The sequence below is a fragment of the Triturus cristatus genome, chromosome 4_1, assembly GCF_964204655.1.
Source record: "Triturus cristatus chromosome 4_1, aTriCri1.1, whole genome shotgun sequence".
Lineage (NCBI taxonomy): Eukaryota > Metazoa > Chordata > Amphibia > Caudata > Salamandridae > Triturus > Triturus cristatus.
The window spans coordinates 398,772,355-398,791,135 of record NC_140585.1 but is presented as its reverse complement, the minus strand read 5'-3'; the positions used below and the strand labels follow the sequence as shown (position 1 = coordinate 398,791,135).

General features: G+C 40.4%; 1 protein-coding gene across 3 annotated transcripts in view; it reads right to left on the bottom strand.

The window, feature by feature from the left end:
• The window catches only part of SCUBE1 (signal peptide, CUB domain and EGF like domain containing 1), a 1,846,233-nt gene that overhangs the window by 1,768,039 nt on the left and 59,413 nt on the right, over positions 1-18,781 (bottom strand). For all 3 annotated transcript variants that reach the window (XM_085652470.1, XM_085652471.1, XM_085652472.1), the window contains exon 2: positions 16,347-16,469. In XM_085652470.1, the coding sequence (XP_085508596.1) occupies positions 16,347-16,469 (123 nt within the window). The remainder of the gene's footprint in view (positions 1-16,346; positions 16,470-18,781) is intronic.

The following is an 18,781-nucleotide window of genomic DNA, read 5'->3' as shown; positions in this document are numbered from 1 at the left end:
AGTATTTACAAACATATCAATTTCCTATCACTCCTCCAATTTCCAAACAAGTACGTACATGCTTTTTTCTTCACAATTGTTATCATTTTTTACTTTTCATTGCATAGCAAAAATGAGATACAAGTAGCGATTCATCTCTATCCTATCTATGATATTGTTTCCCTTAGTCAGTGAATGATCAATACTTTAATATTGCAAATTAAGTTTATAGAGTACCATTGATTACACTAATAAATAGGTATGATAGTCTGTAAAATGGCCTATATATGATGTCATGAGTGCTTTGAAAAACTGACAGGAGTGAAACATGTGTTGGCTGCCTTACTCTTCAGAAGAATTTGGGTTATTTATCACTGGAAGCAGAGACTGCGATTGTTCTATTAATAACATTGTTTGGATTGTTTCTATTTTCAGTAAGAAATTGTGGAATGATGAAATTTCGAAAGGAAGTATTACAGAGGAGTTAAAAAAGAATTAATTTTTCAAATGTAATGTTGTAAAATTATAAGAAAAATCAGTTTGTGTAAAATAAATAAATTGTGCATATGAAATTCAAAGAAACAGTATTTTGAAACTCAAAAGGAGTGCCTGCAATAGTTTATTTAGTTTCAATTGTGTTGGTGATAGTGGCAAGTATTGACATCACGGTCATGCTCAATGCACCAGAGACAGACAATGTGTGGGACCATCACTGACATTTGTTGGTGACAGGGGCCACAGACTTGAATTTAGCCTTCCTCATTAACATACGTTCCACACCACGAGGCAATTAAAAAAAACTTTTACAAAAAGTACAAAAAAGACTTGGGATGGCTCTCCCTGGATATGCTCTGACTGGCAAGGAAAGAAATGGACTGACGTCAGCGCACTGGGGTGGCGCCTATAAAGGCGCAGGACACTTCACTTCCAGTTCCAACAACGCTACCTACGAGAGCACAGGGGTACTGCTCACAAAAGATTTCCAGATCCAGTCTGACAACTAGGGATAATTCTAAGGTAAGGAATCTGTGGCTAAAAGTCTCAAATGCTGTATATTTATTTCATTCAGGGATCCAAGTACGTGTAGAAATCCAAATTCCTCATCATTTCAAATACAGGCGTTCCCTCTGCTAATAATATCTGCCCCTTTAATCAGGCACAGCTGAAACCTACGACTTTTACAACACATTCCTCCATTATTTCTACAAAAAGCGCCACAAAATCACAACAAACAAATTAGTAAACTGTCAAAGGTCAGTCCATCACAGCTTCGTCAGCACACAACCACTCAGTGCACACAAAGCTGTGCTTTGTGTCAACGTCTCACCAATCCCAGCGTGGCTCCCAGGCTCATTAACAATCACAAATGCAAAAACAACGGTTGATGGACAGAATTCAGATCAATGTCATACATTCACCCCAGTACAGAGATCTGGGCCTAAATCCATCGTTTTTTTGCTCACCATGCCTTTCCAGTTTGAACCCAGCCATATGCAAAGCAGTCTTGACCCTGTGCCTCATGGGAACAGTCCAGCCTGAACTGCCAAGCCAAGTTCTTCATGGACTGGAAACAAGCATCCTAGGACCGGTTTCGGGGTTTAACCCCTCTTCAGCCAGGATAGCTTGATTACAGTGGCATGGATAGCACGGGACCCACGTCTGGTCATACCCTTCCCACTCGGGGTGACAAATGCAAAAACAACAGTTGATGGACAGAATACAGAACAATGTCATACATTCACCCCAGTACAGAGATCTGGGCTTAAATCCATCGTTTTTTTGCTCACCATGCCTTTCCAGTTTGAACCCAGCCATATGCAAATCAGTCTTGACCCTGTGCCTCATGGGAACAGTCCAGCCCGAACTGCCAAGCCAGGTCCTCCCTGGACTGGAACCAAGCATCCTAGGACCAGTTTCGGGCTGAAGAGGGGATCTCTCTTGCATGTAAATGCAACAGTTCAGCTTATTCCAGGTCCCCAAAGCTAAAGAAATGGCTGGGGAGGCAGGTATTAGCAATTTTTTTATGTATATTGTTTTCCTAAACAACTGTTATACTGCGTATCTCTAAATTACATGAGCAACGCCACCTTGTGGCAGACTGCCCTAAGTGTGGTGTTGACAATTAAGTGCCGGTACTCAGCACCGGAAAGCACCAGCTCAAATTAAGCACTGCTTTCAAAGGTACTGTTCCGGCAGTACTGATCTAGCGTTAAAGAACACACTCCTCAATATCAGACACAACATTAGAATAGCAGAGTAATACAATATTTTTATCACAAAAATCTCAAAGTAAGCATTACAGAGAAATGTGGAATATATTCCAGGAAGGCTCAAATACAGAGTACATAGTCTGATATTAGAATTATTAAGTCCCAATGAGCAGCCCAAATCATAAGTGTAACGGGTAGCATCCCAGGAGGAAAGGAAAGTCATCTGGCTCACCCGCAAAATCAAGGTTCTTTTAACGAAATTGTATGAATAGTTAACAAGCAAATAAAGTATATAATTTCAGCCCCATGAAAAACTCCCAGAGCTTCTGCACTATTGTTGTCTGGAGATGCACAATACAATATGATTTTTTTTTTTTTTAACAAAAACCCATACACTAAATGTATGCTACCAGGTCCATATCGGTACTATTGTGGATATATCCTTGAATTTGAATATCATTGGAACACGAAGAAAGTTTAATTCACAATAAATGTATCCCTTCATGCACTCTAAGGAAAGTAACCAGGTATGTCACAGTGTCTTGTTATCTGCAAAGACTGTTGGCAGAGAAAACATGGAGGGGTACATTGAACACACTTCTAAATGCCTGATCAAAAGCGTTTCAAAAGCAACTTTAATAATTCCTCTTTTAAAACTAGGCTCACCATAACTATCATTAGTATTCAAAAATTATTTGTCACCCAAAATTGTGCCTTAGAAAACACTTTCACATCACTAAGACCTTGTCAGAGGCATTGGGCTGGCCTGACACCTTTTCCAAAGTCAGCACCCCTTCTCAAATTGTGAAACATGAACACTAATCGATACACAAAATATATTTTTTAGCATGGGCTTGGTGCCTGCTCAATAAGAATTTACTCAACACTATTGGGCAGCTGACCTTCCTCTGCTGAATGGCTAGTTTTGGGATATTACGAGGTGCAGGTTTTTAAAGGAGCCTTATGTATGAAACTCAGGCATCTTCAGACAAAACAAGATTGGATCTGGGGGTCTATGGCAGTCAAAATTTGGTTTTGTGTAGCAAAAATTGTTGGTAGAGATATTGGATCTAAATTGCCTTATTGACAGATGGAGGGAATGGTTTGTGCCTTCTGTCAAAACATCTGCCATACTCCACCTTGCTAAACATATGTCAAGACTTGTTTGCTGTTTGCCACGGACTATGCTAGTTCGTTTTGTTCTACTGGTAAAAAACGTTATCAGCTACACCAGGTACAACATTTGAAAATCCCAATAGAAACGTCACTGTTGGTATTGTGCTGAAAGAGCTCAATTGATTATCTATCAAACCACTTCTGAAGGAAACCTGGTCTGGTTAAAAATAACATAGCAAACTGCAGATCAATGGCACACAGAGGCTACTTGGTTACAGTAATTAAAACGTTAGCATACATACAAATCTAGGAATGAATTAAAATATACTTTCAGATTCTCTGTATGCCTTCTGTCCATCCAGAGGGATAGAGTCTATCCCAGTCTCTACAATAGACAAACTTAAGATATAGACGGATGCTAATGGAGTAGTCAACTTGATCCTTAGACCTCTCTGCCATTTTTTACCACCATTTTTGCCATTTACCACCCAACTCTAGTGCCCAGGCTGGAGAATGTGGGCGGGCCTTTGGGAGGCCTTGGATTGAATCACCTCTTTTCTAACGGGAGCCAAACCAAATAACTACCACCTTTTACCTACCACTTGGACATTGGTATTCCTAATGGCTCAACAATCTCTCCCCTCCTTTGCCTAGTCTGATTCAGCGCTTCAGTCTGCCTTGTTACAATTACGCTGATGACATTCTTATAACCTTAAACCCAAGTACCTCAAACTTGCCAGGAAATCCAAATCGCCACACTGCCTCATCGTACTCAAAGGCTGGATAATCACTAACCACTTTAACCTCAATCCCGGAAAAACTGCATACCTTAGATGAAAAGCTGAACACTGGCACAAGAGATCCCAAGCTGGCCTGCAACTTAGGAGAATGTTGTACCCAAAAAAACACAATTAAAAACGCCTAGGTATCATGCTAGATGCAGATTTTACCCTTAAACTGCATACAGACGCCATTAAGAAATCCTCAATAAATATGCTCAGAATCTTAAAGCTGTCATCTAGTGAAACATCCAGAAACCCATATTGTAAAAAATTGGGTTGCTGGTTGACTGGGGTGTGCGCCCTGTACAAGCAACAGCCACAATCCCTTGCAGGGTGAACCACAAAGAGTCACTAAATTAACCTGCGCTTAACACTGGGTAGCTTGGCACAAAAAGCAGTCAGGCTTAACTTAGAGGCAAGGTGTAAAGTACTTATGCAGCACACAAACAGTAATAAAGTGAAAACACAACACATGAAAAATCCCAAACCAATTTAGAAAAACTACATTTGACACCAGAATGACAAAAGTCCACTCAGTAGAACCTGAGTTATGGATTTTTAGTTTTTTTTGTAAAAACTAGTGCCTGAAAGTTCGAAGCGCCAACTGCAGATATTTAGTTGAGTAAAAAAATATGTCCGACCACAATGCAGCATGGTTTGGATACAAGAAGCGGATTGGGACTGGTGAGCGCTTACCTTCGGACTTAGAAGAAATGCTGAGAAAAAGTGTCTGAGAAGTAACCGTAGGCAGTAAACTCTGCTCGCTGAGTTTCTGGGATTCGGCGCTCTGAATTCCACCATTTGGGAGGGTTTTTTTCTGTTTGCGCGCTCAAGTTTTCTTCTGGCACTCAACCTTGAGTGCCAACACTCTCAGGCCACTTGCGAGCACACACAAGATTTTTCCCACGCCGCTAGAGAGCTCCAGCGAGACTTTGCACTCACTCGCACAGCTTCCGGCCGCGACAGCATTAACCATTCTTGGAGCCAATGGCAGTCTCAAATGCAGCCTTCAAGCAGCTTTTCTGCTTGAGAATGCAGTTCAGAGGCATTTGGAGTGGATTTACATCTCAAACTGGCCATTGAAGTTGGTTTTCTTGTGCGAGAAGCCATTTTTTAATAACCTTTTTCAAACCAGAAGGAAATGCCCCAGAGACTTCCTGTTCCTGTCCAGCAGGCTCCTTCCAGTGCTTTGTACCTCTCCTGGTCACATTTCATTGGAATTTGGAGCGGGAAGGATTACTCTCCTTGTCTGCTGCATATATACCATTGGATTTAAGGACTTTGTTTTTGAGTTATCACAAGTAAGTTGAAAAACTGGTGTGTAAGGGTGTTGTTTGTTTGACTGGGGGCATGCAGCTTGATTTATTTGTACTTTTATTTGATTTTTAAAATGTATTGTGCTGGGTGGCCTGCAGTTTTAGTAGGGGCCTATTTTTTGTGCATGAAATTTATCTTGATTGTAAAGGAAAAATGTTGCACAGTTCGGTACATTTTCTTCTCCATGTTTTTTAATAAGTTTGCAATATTGATTGATTTAATTCACTATGTGGCCTAGATTACCAATTGGCCTCCCAGCCAGTAGGACCTGTACTATTCATGGGTGCATGAAACAACTGTTTCTGTGGTGTGTGTAGAATTGAAACATCATTTAGGCCATGGATGTCATTGGATTAAAATACAAAATGTGGGTTTTTGTGGTTTTTCAAATGTTTTCCCTTGCAAACAGTGTTTAGGTGGGGTAATTTTTAGTCCTGTTAATTTTTGTTTTGGCATTGCTGAATTAATGTGGTGTTCTCTGTGTTACCATGCCTCTTTTGTCTGGCCACTGTGTGTGTGTATGTGTGTTTGGCATAGGCCACCATTTGGCGTTTTTGTTCAAGAATCATTATGCCATGTGGCCAGGGGCCATTTTGTGTAGGCAGTGTCCACCCTAGGCCTGCATGTGTTCTTTGTTTTCCAGGCCTCCTGCTTGTTGTTTTTGAGACAATGTGGCTGGCGGCCATTTTGTGTAGCAAGCCAGTGTGCTTTCCCCATAGGCCTGCATTTCTTCTTTGTTTGTGGCCATGCCCCATTGTTGGTTGTTGTTGATGTGACCATGTGGCTGGTGGCCATTTTGTGTAGCCAGCCAGTGTCCTTTCCCCACAGGCCTGCATTTCTTCTTTGTTTGTGGCCATGTCCCCTTGCTGGTTGTTGTTGTGACCATGTGGCTGGCGGTCATTTTATAAAGACCAGCCAGTATGCTTTCCCCATAGGCCTGCATATCTTCTCTTTGTTGCCCATGCCTCCTTGCTTGTTGTGTGACTATGTGGCTGGTGGCCATTGTGCGTAGGCAGGCATCCAGTGTGCTTTTGCCATAGACTTGCATGTGTTGTTCTTCTATTATTAGGTTGTGGTCATTCCTCCTTGCTTGCTGGTTAACCATGTGATAAGTCGGTGGCAATTTTGTGTAGGTAGCCAGTGCGATTTTGCCATAGACCTGCATGTCTTCTTCTCTTTATTCCCATTCTCAATGCATACTTGCTCTGTATTGCTGTTGTTGATGACCATGTAGCAAAGGCAGGCAGCCATTTTGTGTGTCCAGCCAGTGTGGCCCTTTACCATATGTTTGCATGGATGGTTGAGCAATGAGATAGCAGTTTAATAAATTAAAACAAATGATATGCTTGAGGATAATGTCACTCATTTATATTTTTTTTCAATTTTAGTTTGAATTTTTTTTTCCGATTATTTAATTTTTGTACCATTTTCATAACATCTGGCATCAATGAATCAACCCCATGTCTGCTATAAGTGCACAACAGCAATCATTGTGTAAGGATTATTAGATTGTCAGTGCATTTGTCAGCTGCACCTCCCTGCGTGCCACATCCCACGTGATGCATTTCACATAAAGCAAACAGTTACAGCTGTACTGTTTTGTTGTTGTTGTTGCTCTTTCTAATCCTTCCCGAGTGTAAAGTCACCATGAAAGTTTATGTTGGTGTAGTTTTCCGTTTTACGAATGAACACTGTATACTGTTGTTAATTATAATAACTTAAGTACTTAAGTAACCACACTAAATGATATTGTTAGTTTGTACTACTACCTGAACTGCATCAATGCCATGTTTCACTGATGTTTTTCTTGCTTGTTTGCTGTTAGGTTCACAAGAGAAGAGACATCACCCACAGTACTGCCAGACAGAAGGCCTCTGCACGACGTGATGCCTGACTGACGCAACACAGTCAACTTTTCAGCTTGTTGTGAAGCTAAGTGCCATTGCCAACTGACAGCCTCAAGATTGCCCCAAAGAAAGGTGCTGCCAAGAAAGTGGCTAGTGGGGAGCAGAAGAAACAGATTTCCACCACAGGCATGTTGACCGCAACCTTTTTCAGGAAAGTTGTGCCTGTCGCACCGGCCTCCAGCGAACAAGCTGAGAGCAGCACTCCTGCATCAACAGCACCATCCCCCTGTTGTGTGCAGATTTAGATTCCGTATATAGGTTTCCTGATTTATGCCCTTATATAGGTATAATTCACATTGCCCTTATTTGGACATAGAAATCCAGCCCTTATTTAGACATTGTCCGTACAAACCAAATACAGGCATGGCCACCTACTTCCGTCCATCTATGTCACAAGGAATTCTTGGAAAACCAGACCCGTAAGCCTTTAGGAATTTCCCTCAGCTTGAATATTGATTTCTCCAAGAACTCATCAAGTATGCATGAACATCTATTCCTTAGGGGTTCATTCATGACGTTGCTCTGCCCAACTTTTACGTCAATACTGGCATTCCTAGACACCTTCAAGGTATAAATATACCAGCACTTGCCCTGGCAAATTGCGGTTCCCGGAGGATTTGATCCAACCCAGACTATGCTATTTGCCACGGCAAGTTCGGAAGGAGATCGACTTCCAGCCTGATGCACTGACGCTGCCAACCTCCTCGCAGAGAATCCAGCTCCAGTGCTCTCTGACTTCCCTTGCGGGGGGGTTAGACTATCAAGTCCAGAAAAGAGATTCCAATCCCTCTCATTCTCAGGTATGGAGCTGACTACAACTTAGAGAAACTTTTGGCAACTCTTGGCTAAACTAAAATATAGCTAGCTATACTTTAGAAATAGCACCTACTTCAAACCTCGTACTGCACTTAGGTTAGGTACACTGAGGTAGAACAATTTAGAAGCATCAGATGAGTATCATATTTTAGCATTATGTTATTTATGTATGTATTTTGATTAATATATGTCATAGCTACAAACCATGCTATTGCAGTATTATTTTATCTTGCTGCTAACCTCGTACATATTGTACCTCGCAGTCTGTCTTATGATTGTAGCAATTCATATCTCTTGTATGAGAAATAAGACTGTTCAATAAACCCTTTTATTGAAACGCCCATCTCTCTATTTCTGTGCACCTCTGTAGAAACGAAGCATGCACAATTGATTGTGTAAAACTGTTATCTATTGTTTCCACAATTCTGAGACTGTTCCAATGCTAAAGGGAAACAAAGTTGTCATGTTTATGCGGTTGTCAGAGACTAATCCCTTCTTGTATATTCGAGAAGTTTCTAGTGACCTCTGAGTTAGCTGGCACACACAAGTAATTAAGTTTAATATACTTGATAGAGACATACTGACCTCAGTCCTATGTCAAATCTATAGTGTATGTTATTCCAATTCGCAGAGCCTATCAGGGATATAGGAACTACACTACACCCCCAACCTAAGCTAAGGACCATGTCTGTCAGTGAGGCAGCCAGTGCAATCATGTCAAAGCCAACGAGCAGCGATGTTAAATTGGATTTGTCCCTTTCGCTAAGTATTACACAATGGTTTCATGAAACACCGCAAAGTAGACAGCAGCCACAGCCAGCAATAGTACATTTGTCTTATGTTGGAGCAGAACAGGAAGTTGAGCTTTCTTCTGAGCAAGAAGTTGAACCTCCTCTTTTAGAATCATTGGCTCCCACATCTCCTGCAAGGAAAAGGAAGGCTACTATAGCATCATCATCTCCAAGCACCACTTATAATGATGATGATGATAGGGACATGGAGTGGAAACTGAGAGAGACCAAGAGACAACAGGAGAGGCAAGGGAATAAAAAGTTGCAGAAAGACTTAGACTAATGGAAGGGGATGAAGAGGAAGATGACGAAGTAGTCATGGTGGAAGGTAATACAGACAATTCTTACATTGCTATTCAACTAGCTCCGAAGGATGTGGCACAGGTAGCACTGCCACCAGTTCCCATATTTGCAAAGCCCCAGCTGAGACCTACACCAACCCCTGCCTCAGGCGAAGCAGAGAGGCAATCGATGCCCACCTACCTCCAGTTTGTCTTCAGGCATTGGCAGCGAACAGGTAAAAAAGTACTTCTCCCCAGTTTGGGACTTTTTTACAGTTAGCAGAGGGGGTGCACTTTGCAGTATGCACATTTTGTCACACAAATGTTCATCAAGGTAAGCCTGCTACACATTATGGTACTGGAGGCCAGACAACCCATATGAAAAACACCACACAATCATGTGGGAGGAGCAGCTTAAACAAATTGCTGAATGTAGTGGCGGTGGGGAGAGCCTGGGAACATCAGCTACAAGTCCAATCACTGTGGAAGGTGATGATGAGGAAGAAGAGGGTGACATCTTCACGCAAAGCAGCCCTGTCCCCAGCAGAATCACCCACCATAATGATTTCACAATGGCACAAGAAGATTCAGAGTGAGATGCTGGAGACACCACGGCATACAGTGACTGCCCCACCACCACCACCACCACGCACACTGAATTTATGACTAGCATCTACTTCTCAAAAGACGCCTGTGTCAGTGGCACAAGAAAAGAAGAAAATTCAGGCTACTATTACGGGCATGTTTAGGCAGGAGGGGCCCTACGAGCAAAACCACCCAACCTTACGTTTGTACAATGGGAAGCTGGCAAAAATGTTAGTGCTGGACCTCCTCCCTTTTTCATTTGTGGAAGGAGCGGGACTTTTAGAATTGGAAAGTACCAAGTAGGCAACGGCCGACAGATCTAGATGACACTATTAAAGACCACAACTAAAAGAAGACTTATTGAGAAGGCAGACCAACTCCTATTGACAAGAACTGCGAGCACAAACTGAGGACTACTATTTTAAATTGGATGAACTGATACTAATGACAAGCCAGATCATAATTTAAAACCACACCAGGGAAAGCCCTGGCTTGCGGGCCACAAGGGGCGAAACACGTGTTGGCTGAGTTCTTTAGAAAAAACGCTTTTCAGTCCCATTTACAATTCAATTCGCATAAAAAATACTAAAAGGCGTCTCACTCATCTGACAATCTTTGGAAAACTTCATAACTAAAGATCTCGCTCATAAAACAACAAACGTGACTATTATATTACGACTTGCCCAGGATTACTTTCACAAGTCTCCAAAACAAATGGGTTAGGAGTTCTTTCCATTTCCTAGAGCGATTGGAAACAGAACGATTCTACTTGAAATTTAGGGTTAGGCATAAACCGGGCCCGAATACCCCTTGAACTTTTGCAAGGTACCAAGTAGGAGCTATTTTGCCAGGGCGGCTGTTCCATCGCTGCATCACAATGTGCTGCAGTTAGTTGGACAAGCTTTGCAGAAAAGTATTGTTCACACCATCCACCTGACAGCAGACATGTGGACCAGTTGTCAGGCAACTGATTACATGTGCATCGCTGTAGACTGGATCTATTTTGCAGTGGTGAAGCAAAAGATATCTTCAGGTCTTGGCACAGAAGAAAGTTTTAAGAACGTTCGGCGGCATGCAACAGTGGCCATGTTCACCATGGAGAAATCACATACAGCTGTAAACATCTTGGAGGAATTTGACAGCAAGGTGTATGAATGGCTATGACCCAGAGGTCTTAGAATTGGATTTGTTGCAACGGAAAACGGCAGTAACGTAGTCAAGTCTATAACAGTGCTGATAACCTGCACACCTAAAAAAGTGTTCAATTTCATCAAAATCTACAAAGTTTACAATATGAATCCGTGGTGCAGCCCTCTAATCCTGACTAGCCCCTGTCAGGTATAAATTATACTCCAAAAAACAAACAGAACCTGTTTGTATATAAGGACGCACTATTCACATGCCCTTACAGTGCTCTTTTAAGCAAATGATAAATTCAAAGTAATCTCGTAATCTATGTTGTTTGTAACCTATCAGCAATACTTATGCAAGTATATGGTTGCAAATATATTTCATGTTTTACATATGAGTTTTCACATGAAATTTTACACAAAGTAACACAAACAAGATTTATCAATCAAATAACAATCGATATATTCTTGTTTATTTTCTTGATCTTTTTCTCATTTCTTCATTGTTCGGAGCAAAGTATTTACATTTCCCAATACATTTCGGTGAGAAACCTTCATCAGGGGAATACTGCAAGGGCCTTCGGTGGTCCTATCACTGAAAATACAAGATTTGAAAAACATATTATTGTCTACGGGTGCTCGTGGAAGACAATTTCTATGGACTGGAATCTGGAGAATGTTAAAGTGATTCTGGTATTTTACTGACCTCTGCTGGTCGTTTTCTATCCAAAAAATGTTAAATAGAGGCAGGAGCCAGAAAAATAAAAAAACAAAGTCCCTCAGCAGAACGCAATTCTGGTATTTTACTGACCTCTACTGGTCGTTTTCTATCAAGACAGTTAAAAAGAGGCCGTTGAACCAAAAAAAAAAGTCCCTAAGCGGAAGCAGACAAGTCCTAGGGCTGATCTCCAGAGCCCACAAAGTACATACACATATAAGTATATACTAAAGTATATAAAGAGATATCGAATGCTCGACCTAAAAACAGGAAAATTAGGCTATGTCCGAATAAAATGCCAAAACTGTGTAGAAAATGTTGGTTTTCTGATAAATGTTTTTCTGTTCCTGAAAGTTGGGAAGATGGTGATTTTAGCACCACAAACCTTGTTGATACAATTTGCAGGGAAACAAACAGAAGCTTTTTTCTGCAGCATGTTTTCCCATTTTTCCCCAAAAACCCAAACTTTTTCTGTAGTTTGCCAAATTTCTCAGTGCCCGCCAGGGACATCTGTAAACCCTGGGTACCTTTATAATTCTCAGCATGCAGGAAGAAAAGGACGGAAATTTGGTATTGATACCATATGTGAATCAAACGTTATCGGGGGCCTAAAAGCGCAAACTACCCCAAATCGCAACAAAAAAGGACGTGGAAAGGGGGTAGGGGGTCGGGTGAGCCTGGCAGCGAAGGCGTTCAAGAAGTACAGTACATTAGATCAGAGACAAGCAGTTACATATTTATTTTAATGGAAATTATCTTCTATCTTGATGTCACTTGTGCAATAGAATTGTTTTTATTAGCCATGTAGCTTTCAAATCGAAATTTAAATTGTGTTTTTATATGTTTAAGGGAATTTTTAAAGCAATATTGATATAAATTCGGCTGTTTGAATAAAGATTAACTGAGATGTCAGTGTAAAAAAAAAGTTTGATGTAGAGCAACGTTGCACAAACGTGGAAAAAAGCATTAACGCAGTCTTGCTGGAGGGGGGGGGGGGACCACACAAAATCACATGGTACTATGCTGGTGATACTCCAGTGTACATAAAGTTCTCCATCAATACCAAATTTATTGAGTTCCAATCCATATTGGACAAAACAGCTGAATAGAGAACTCTTAAATAGAATTTCTAGATCACATAATGTGAATGTATTCCTCAAACAATTAGACATTTTCTTTGCCAATATAGATCGGAATCATTTTTCAATCCTGTTTGTTTTACAACAGTAAGTGTACCTTAATAAGGACTTGGCATTAGAGGAATTGCTTTTTGGGAGTAAGTCTCAATCAAAGACGGAGCATCAGATGCAGACACTGAAGCGTAGTAAGTCAGTATCACATTTTTGCCTTAGGACTGGTCCATGCCTCAGTTCTGTCAGTAAGCGCCCTCCTCAAGTTTACGGTCAATTAGCCACAACTTAGAAGACAGAAGTACAATTGCTTTCAAAAGACGATATTAACCGTGCTATAACGTGACCCAAGTTAACAGCAAAGCCATAACCTTTACCACTGGGAAAACATTGTCAAGAGTGTTAGAAAGCCACACCGCAGACTCTCAAATACAAACTGGACAAGAAGAAAAAGCTTATAAGTAGAATAGGCTAGTAGAACTAAAAAAAATAGTCTGAAAATATTGAGAGAAATATGACAGTACAAACTAGGCTCATTCCAATAAGTACATTTAATGGGGATATTTGAAATACATTTCTATTTTTAAAATTTGTGAGAGTCTGGCAGTTGCACTCTGCTGCTGGCCCGGTTTCTCCTTTATTTTTGTGTTCCTATGCTTCCTTTTTTGTAATTTATTTTCCCAGTCAGAAATAGCCTGGATTGTATGGAATTGTAAATTAAAGTTATTAAAAAAGCCAAAATGGCTGGCAGTGTGTTATAAAGTGTAGGGATGTGCCAAGACATCAAGCCAAATTTGCACGTACTGGTGGCCATCTTGGAAAGGTTTTTCTATCAGGCAACTATTTCAAAATGTCCACCAATTCACACACGTCATGCAGCTTATGCAGGTTGGCAGGTATTGGTGAACTAAGTCCCAGTTGTGTTACCTGTGTGGTTCAAGGTGCCTTACACCTTGGAAGTATCTCTTAATTTTCAGTGCAGTAGTTGATTTTTTTTATTGATTTTTTTACTAATGGCTGCTATTCTCGAATTGCGTATTGACACTGCCCTTATTATGACACGTCACAAATGACTATCCAAGTCGAAACATCAGCAATGATTCCAATTGATCTGTATCTTGCTTATTTTTTTTTGTTAGGGACTCATCTGAGAATAAGTACTGCATGTGTTTACAATCTCTTGATATATGAAAAATTGCAGGCGGCCAACTGTTTTTCTTGCTTCTCCTCCTGTGCTGTACTTGTGCATGTTTGGAACAATAGAGAAAAACGTTACCTGTTTTCGTATACATAGTGCCTAGTTATGTACTTCAAAATGAAAAATCCATCAAATGACTGGCAATTACCCTTCTTTAGCCCTTGCTTCTTGGGTTATGCTTTTTACTCTAAATACCAAAAATGATGTCACTGCACATAATTTTATATCCGTTCAGCAGAAAATCATATATCAGAAGTAGGGAAACAACACAGAAGTAGGGAACACAAGCTGCTGCATGAATAATTTGGCACTTTAAAAACACAAAATAGATCTTCATATTCAAAATGGACGCAAGGATCTATAATGTGCTGAAAAAACATGGTGCTAAAAATAGCACAAAATTACATTTTTCGTTTCCACGTATTAATCCTGAAATTTCACTTGCTATGCAAACTGAAATTAAATAAATGTTGCACAGATCTATTAAAAAGTAGATTTATAAAGTGCTTAACATTTATTGTTAGCCATAATTCAGACTCACCATCTATAAAGCATCAATTTCTGCACTCACAGCATGAGGAAGTATGTCTCCTTGGCTTAAAGGAGGAACTGTACACGTCTTAGTGGACCCTCTTGACTGGCCCTCTGAGTCTCCCAAGCTTGTTTCCCTGCCACACACAGCAACCATGCTCTGCTGCATGGCTTGTATAGACCAAAAACACATGGTAGGCTCAGAACTTCCACAAACAGTGGTGTTCTTTGGCTCCGAAAAGTCAGCAAATGGTCTTCCTCAGCCTCAATACATGATTTACTTTTTGTTTACAACATTTTTAAGCGCAGCCTAACCCGATGGGACACTGCACAGGGCCAATTCAAATGTATTTCCTTTAAAACAGAAATAAAATGTAAAGGAAAAATAAAAAGTACCAATCCTAAAGGAATAGAAATACCAAAAAAGATGTATCTAACACATACCCAACACGACGTAACCCACCAAGCAATGAACTATCATTTACCAGAGAGGAAGGACAGCACAGCCAAGTCCTACAGCCTACTCAGTGAGACACAAAACACGCTGCAAAGAATCAGGGAAGACTTGGATACATGCAGGTGTGCTCTATTCATCCAATACTAAACACAATTAAGCAAAACAATGAGAAGAAACTGTCTTTACAAAAACTTAACAAAAGATACTAAAATACTACAGCTATAGAGAGGTACTGAAGGACACAGCTTGACAGCTGTGACCACCATGGGCCCATAAAAATCGAAGAGATGCAGTAAACAAGTGCCAAGGTAGCATAACACTTTAGCCAACTGCAGGCATCAGTACTGCAACTTCAAATAAAAACACAGGGCCCCATTCAACCGTCAATTCACCTTCTCTGAAAGTATGATAAGCTTGGTTGAGCGGTATGTCACGTGCAAAAATATGGTGAAGAAAAAGCTAATGCCTTTAAGAACTAGGGTCTGTATACAAAAATGAAACAAAAATAGAAACCAGCGCACAATGACAAAACTTAATTAGAGGTGGAAAAACTATATATAACATTACTATCCAGTCAGTAGGATTTTCCTAACAGTGCATACAGTTGTGGCTGAACAACTCGAAGGGAGTAACACTAGTGAATGCAGATTGAGAGCTTTGTAGCTTAAAATACATAGGACAGCTTCCTGTCTTGCACCGGTGTGCATAAGAGACCAGGCGTTCATCCCCATGGTAATAATTTTAGAAGTAGTAAACCTGCTTGATTTGAAGTGAGGGCCTCATGGGGGCACTGCTGTAAGCGTGGAGGGTTCTATTCTCAGAGTGGATCTGTTTGGTAGAATATAACCATGCCACATATAAGTCTGTCCAGCCTCTTTTCTGTTTATTATCTGGAACGCATAATATGCACAACTCACAAGAGCTCGACCTAAAAATTGCAAATGATTTATACAGATAGCGCAATGTAATGCAAAGAAAGTGCTTTGAATATTCTTTAAAACAATCAAGTTAAATTACGTTTACAGCTACTAAGCTCGCAACTCCATTATGCGTACTTTCTTTTCTGTGAAGGCCTTTTGTCAGTCAGGTACCAAACACTCAAGAAAATACAACATGGGAATGGGATAAATGTGTTTGGTGTCCATTCACTTTGAACAAGCTAGAATAAAGAAACAGGCCTACTTATGCCCTAAACTTTCCAGAATCTTTAGGTACAACCATTACGCGGTTTGAAAGACTAGTTCGATTGGTTCTGCAATTAGCAGAAACCGCGGGGAAAACTTGCCACCGCCAAGGTTTGAAGTGAAGCAACTGTAAATCTGCATAATTTGGCTCAGAATTTGTTTATTTACAGATGATTTAAACAAACACAAATTAGACAGAGGGAGTTTTACCTACCTTCGCAATATTGCCCTTCTCCTTTATAACCTGGTTTACAAATACATTTGTACGATATAGGTGTATTCTGACAAATTGCGTCAATGTGGCAGTCATCAAAGTCCTCTGCACATTCGTCGATATCTGTGGCGAGGCAGGAAAGAAGAACAAAATACACATGAATAACCGAAGAGGGATCCATCCACCCAGGAGCAATTACTGCTATGCAACCACTTTTTCTGGTTACTGGTTTCTGGTTTTGGATACTGTAAATATATGATATATGTAAGAAACAGTAGCTGCTTACATTAGTTAACATTAAACTACTAATCCTAGAATAAAACTGGAAGTTGACTGAAAAGTCAGGTCTGATTTGCAAGTGTCAACCCTGAGAACATGTGCAAAATATATTCATTATTGTAGTTGCATCAGTAGAGCTAACAGTCCTCTCCTTTCCTGCTACTCTTAGCAGCAAGGCGCTTATAGAAAACATTGCACTCTACAATGCATTGACTCACTCAAAGTGTCACAGATGACAAGTTTTGCAGCATGCCGACCGTACCCTTGTTGGACAGCTCAGCATGCCCATAGCTGCCAAGTTTTCAGATTGTGCATGTGTGATAGTTGGATAAGTTACTTACCTGTAATCCTAGTTCTCTTCCAGGGGTATCCTCATCAGAGTCATAAGCACTTTAATATTCCCACCCACGCGCGGGGACCCCGGAAACAATATATACACATATATGTGGAAAACATATATGAAGCTATATATATCTCTATATATATATATTACCTACTGGCAGTCGCCAGTAGGTAGTTATAGTTAGGACCTATTTTCCATAGGAAATCCGCACCATTTTATTTGGAATAACGTTGGCGTCGATTGATGAATCTTCGCAAAATGTTCCAAACTTTTGGCCAGCTCTGGTCCGCTCCTATCCTGAAAATTTCACGGTGATTCGTCAAGCTGGGGCCGAGAAAATAGGGGGACCCAAAACGCATTTTCCCCATGCATTTTCCCATAGGACCTGTTGACACAGCTACAGCCCAAAGTGCTGAACGGAATTACACCAAATTTGGCAAAGAGGTAGTCCTCAGTTCAGACTCGTGCCTTTTGCTTAAATGGTGTAAATCCGTTCAGTAGTTCCTGAAAAAATCAAAAGTAAAATCACATATATATCTGGGCGGGGCTTAAACACACATCTCATCGTGAGATCTGATTGGCTGTCAGCACTTCATCCAAGAAGTGTTGGCAGCCATCTTGGGACCAATATACATGATAGCACCTCATTAAAAAGCATTGCAGTTAATAGAAGGTTTTAAGACTTTAGTTACATTATAAATCATTTGTTGATGGTACCATACTCATTTTGGGAATTGTGGTGTATTCCAAGGTGATTTTTCTGCTGTGATATCATGAATCATGTTTGAGAGAAAACTATTTTCTCATGCTTTTCCCACAGAGGTTTGGAAGGTGATCTATAAGCTAAACTGAGAGCATATTTTCTGTAAATTCACATTATCTTTCTCAGTCATGTGAGAATGAAGTCTGACATTCTCAGTAAAACATGTACATCCAACAAGGGCAGAGACTGTCAGTTGATTCCTTTGTGTTCTACTGCAGCTTCCCAGAGTGTTCTAAAGAACAACTAGAGCGCTAACAGTCCTACTTATGACAAACGTATGGCACACCTGAAGCCATCTTGGTTGGAATAAAGTGGTAACTCTTAAAACATTTAATTTAAAAAGGAACAAAATGAGGGGATTCGTTTTGCCATAGAAAGTATGATTAGTGCTGCAGAAAGAAAAATTAGGGCACATTTTGACTTCTCAAATCCTCTTCTATTTCATAAAAAAATTCTGACATGCAGACTGAAACATGCACTTTCAATACCAGCAGCAGACTTCCCTGGTGAGCAGTAGCTTTACTACAGTGATCTAATGAGCAACTAGAGTGCTAACATTCAGAATTTATGGCAAATGTGTGACACATCTGAATGCCTTCTTGATGGAACCAAAGTAAAAAACTGAAAGTATTTCCCACCGAGGAGACTGCAGTAAATGAGGAAATTAGGAAACTTCATAACAAATAAATCTCCCAAGATGGCCACCAGAGACAAAAGAGCCCAAATGTAGCCCAAATATCACCCAGATGTAGCCCAAGTATAGCCCAATGACAGAATGTCCCAGAGTGTTCTTAAGAACAACTAGAGTGCTTACTGTCTTACTTATAACAAAAGTATGGCACACCTGAAGCCATCTTGATTGGAATAAACTGGTAACACTTAAAACATTTAATTTAAAAAGGAACACAATGAGGGGGTTCATTTTGCCATAGAAATTAGGATTAGTGCTGAAGAAAGAAAAATTAGGGCACATTTTGAGTGACTTCTCAAATCCTCTTCTTTTTCATTAAAAAATTCTGATATGCAGACTGAAACATGTACTTTTAATAC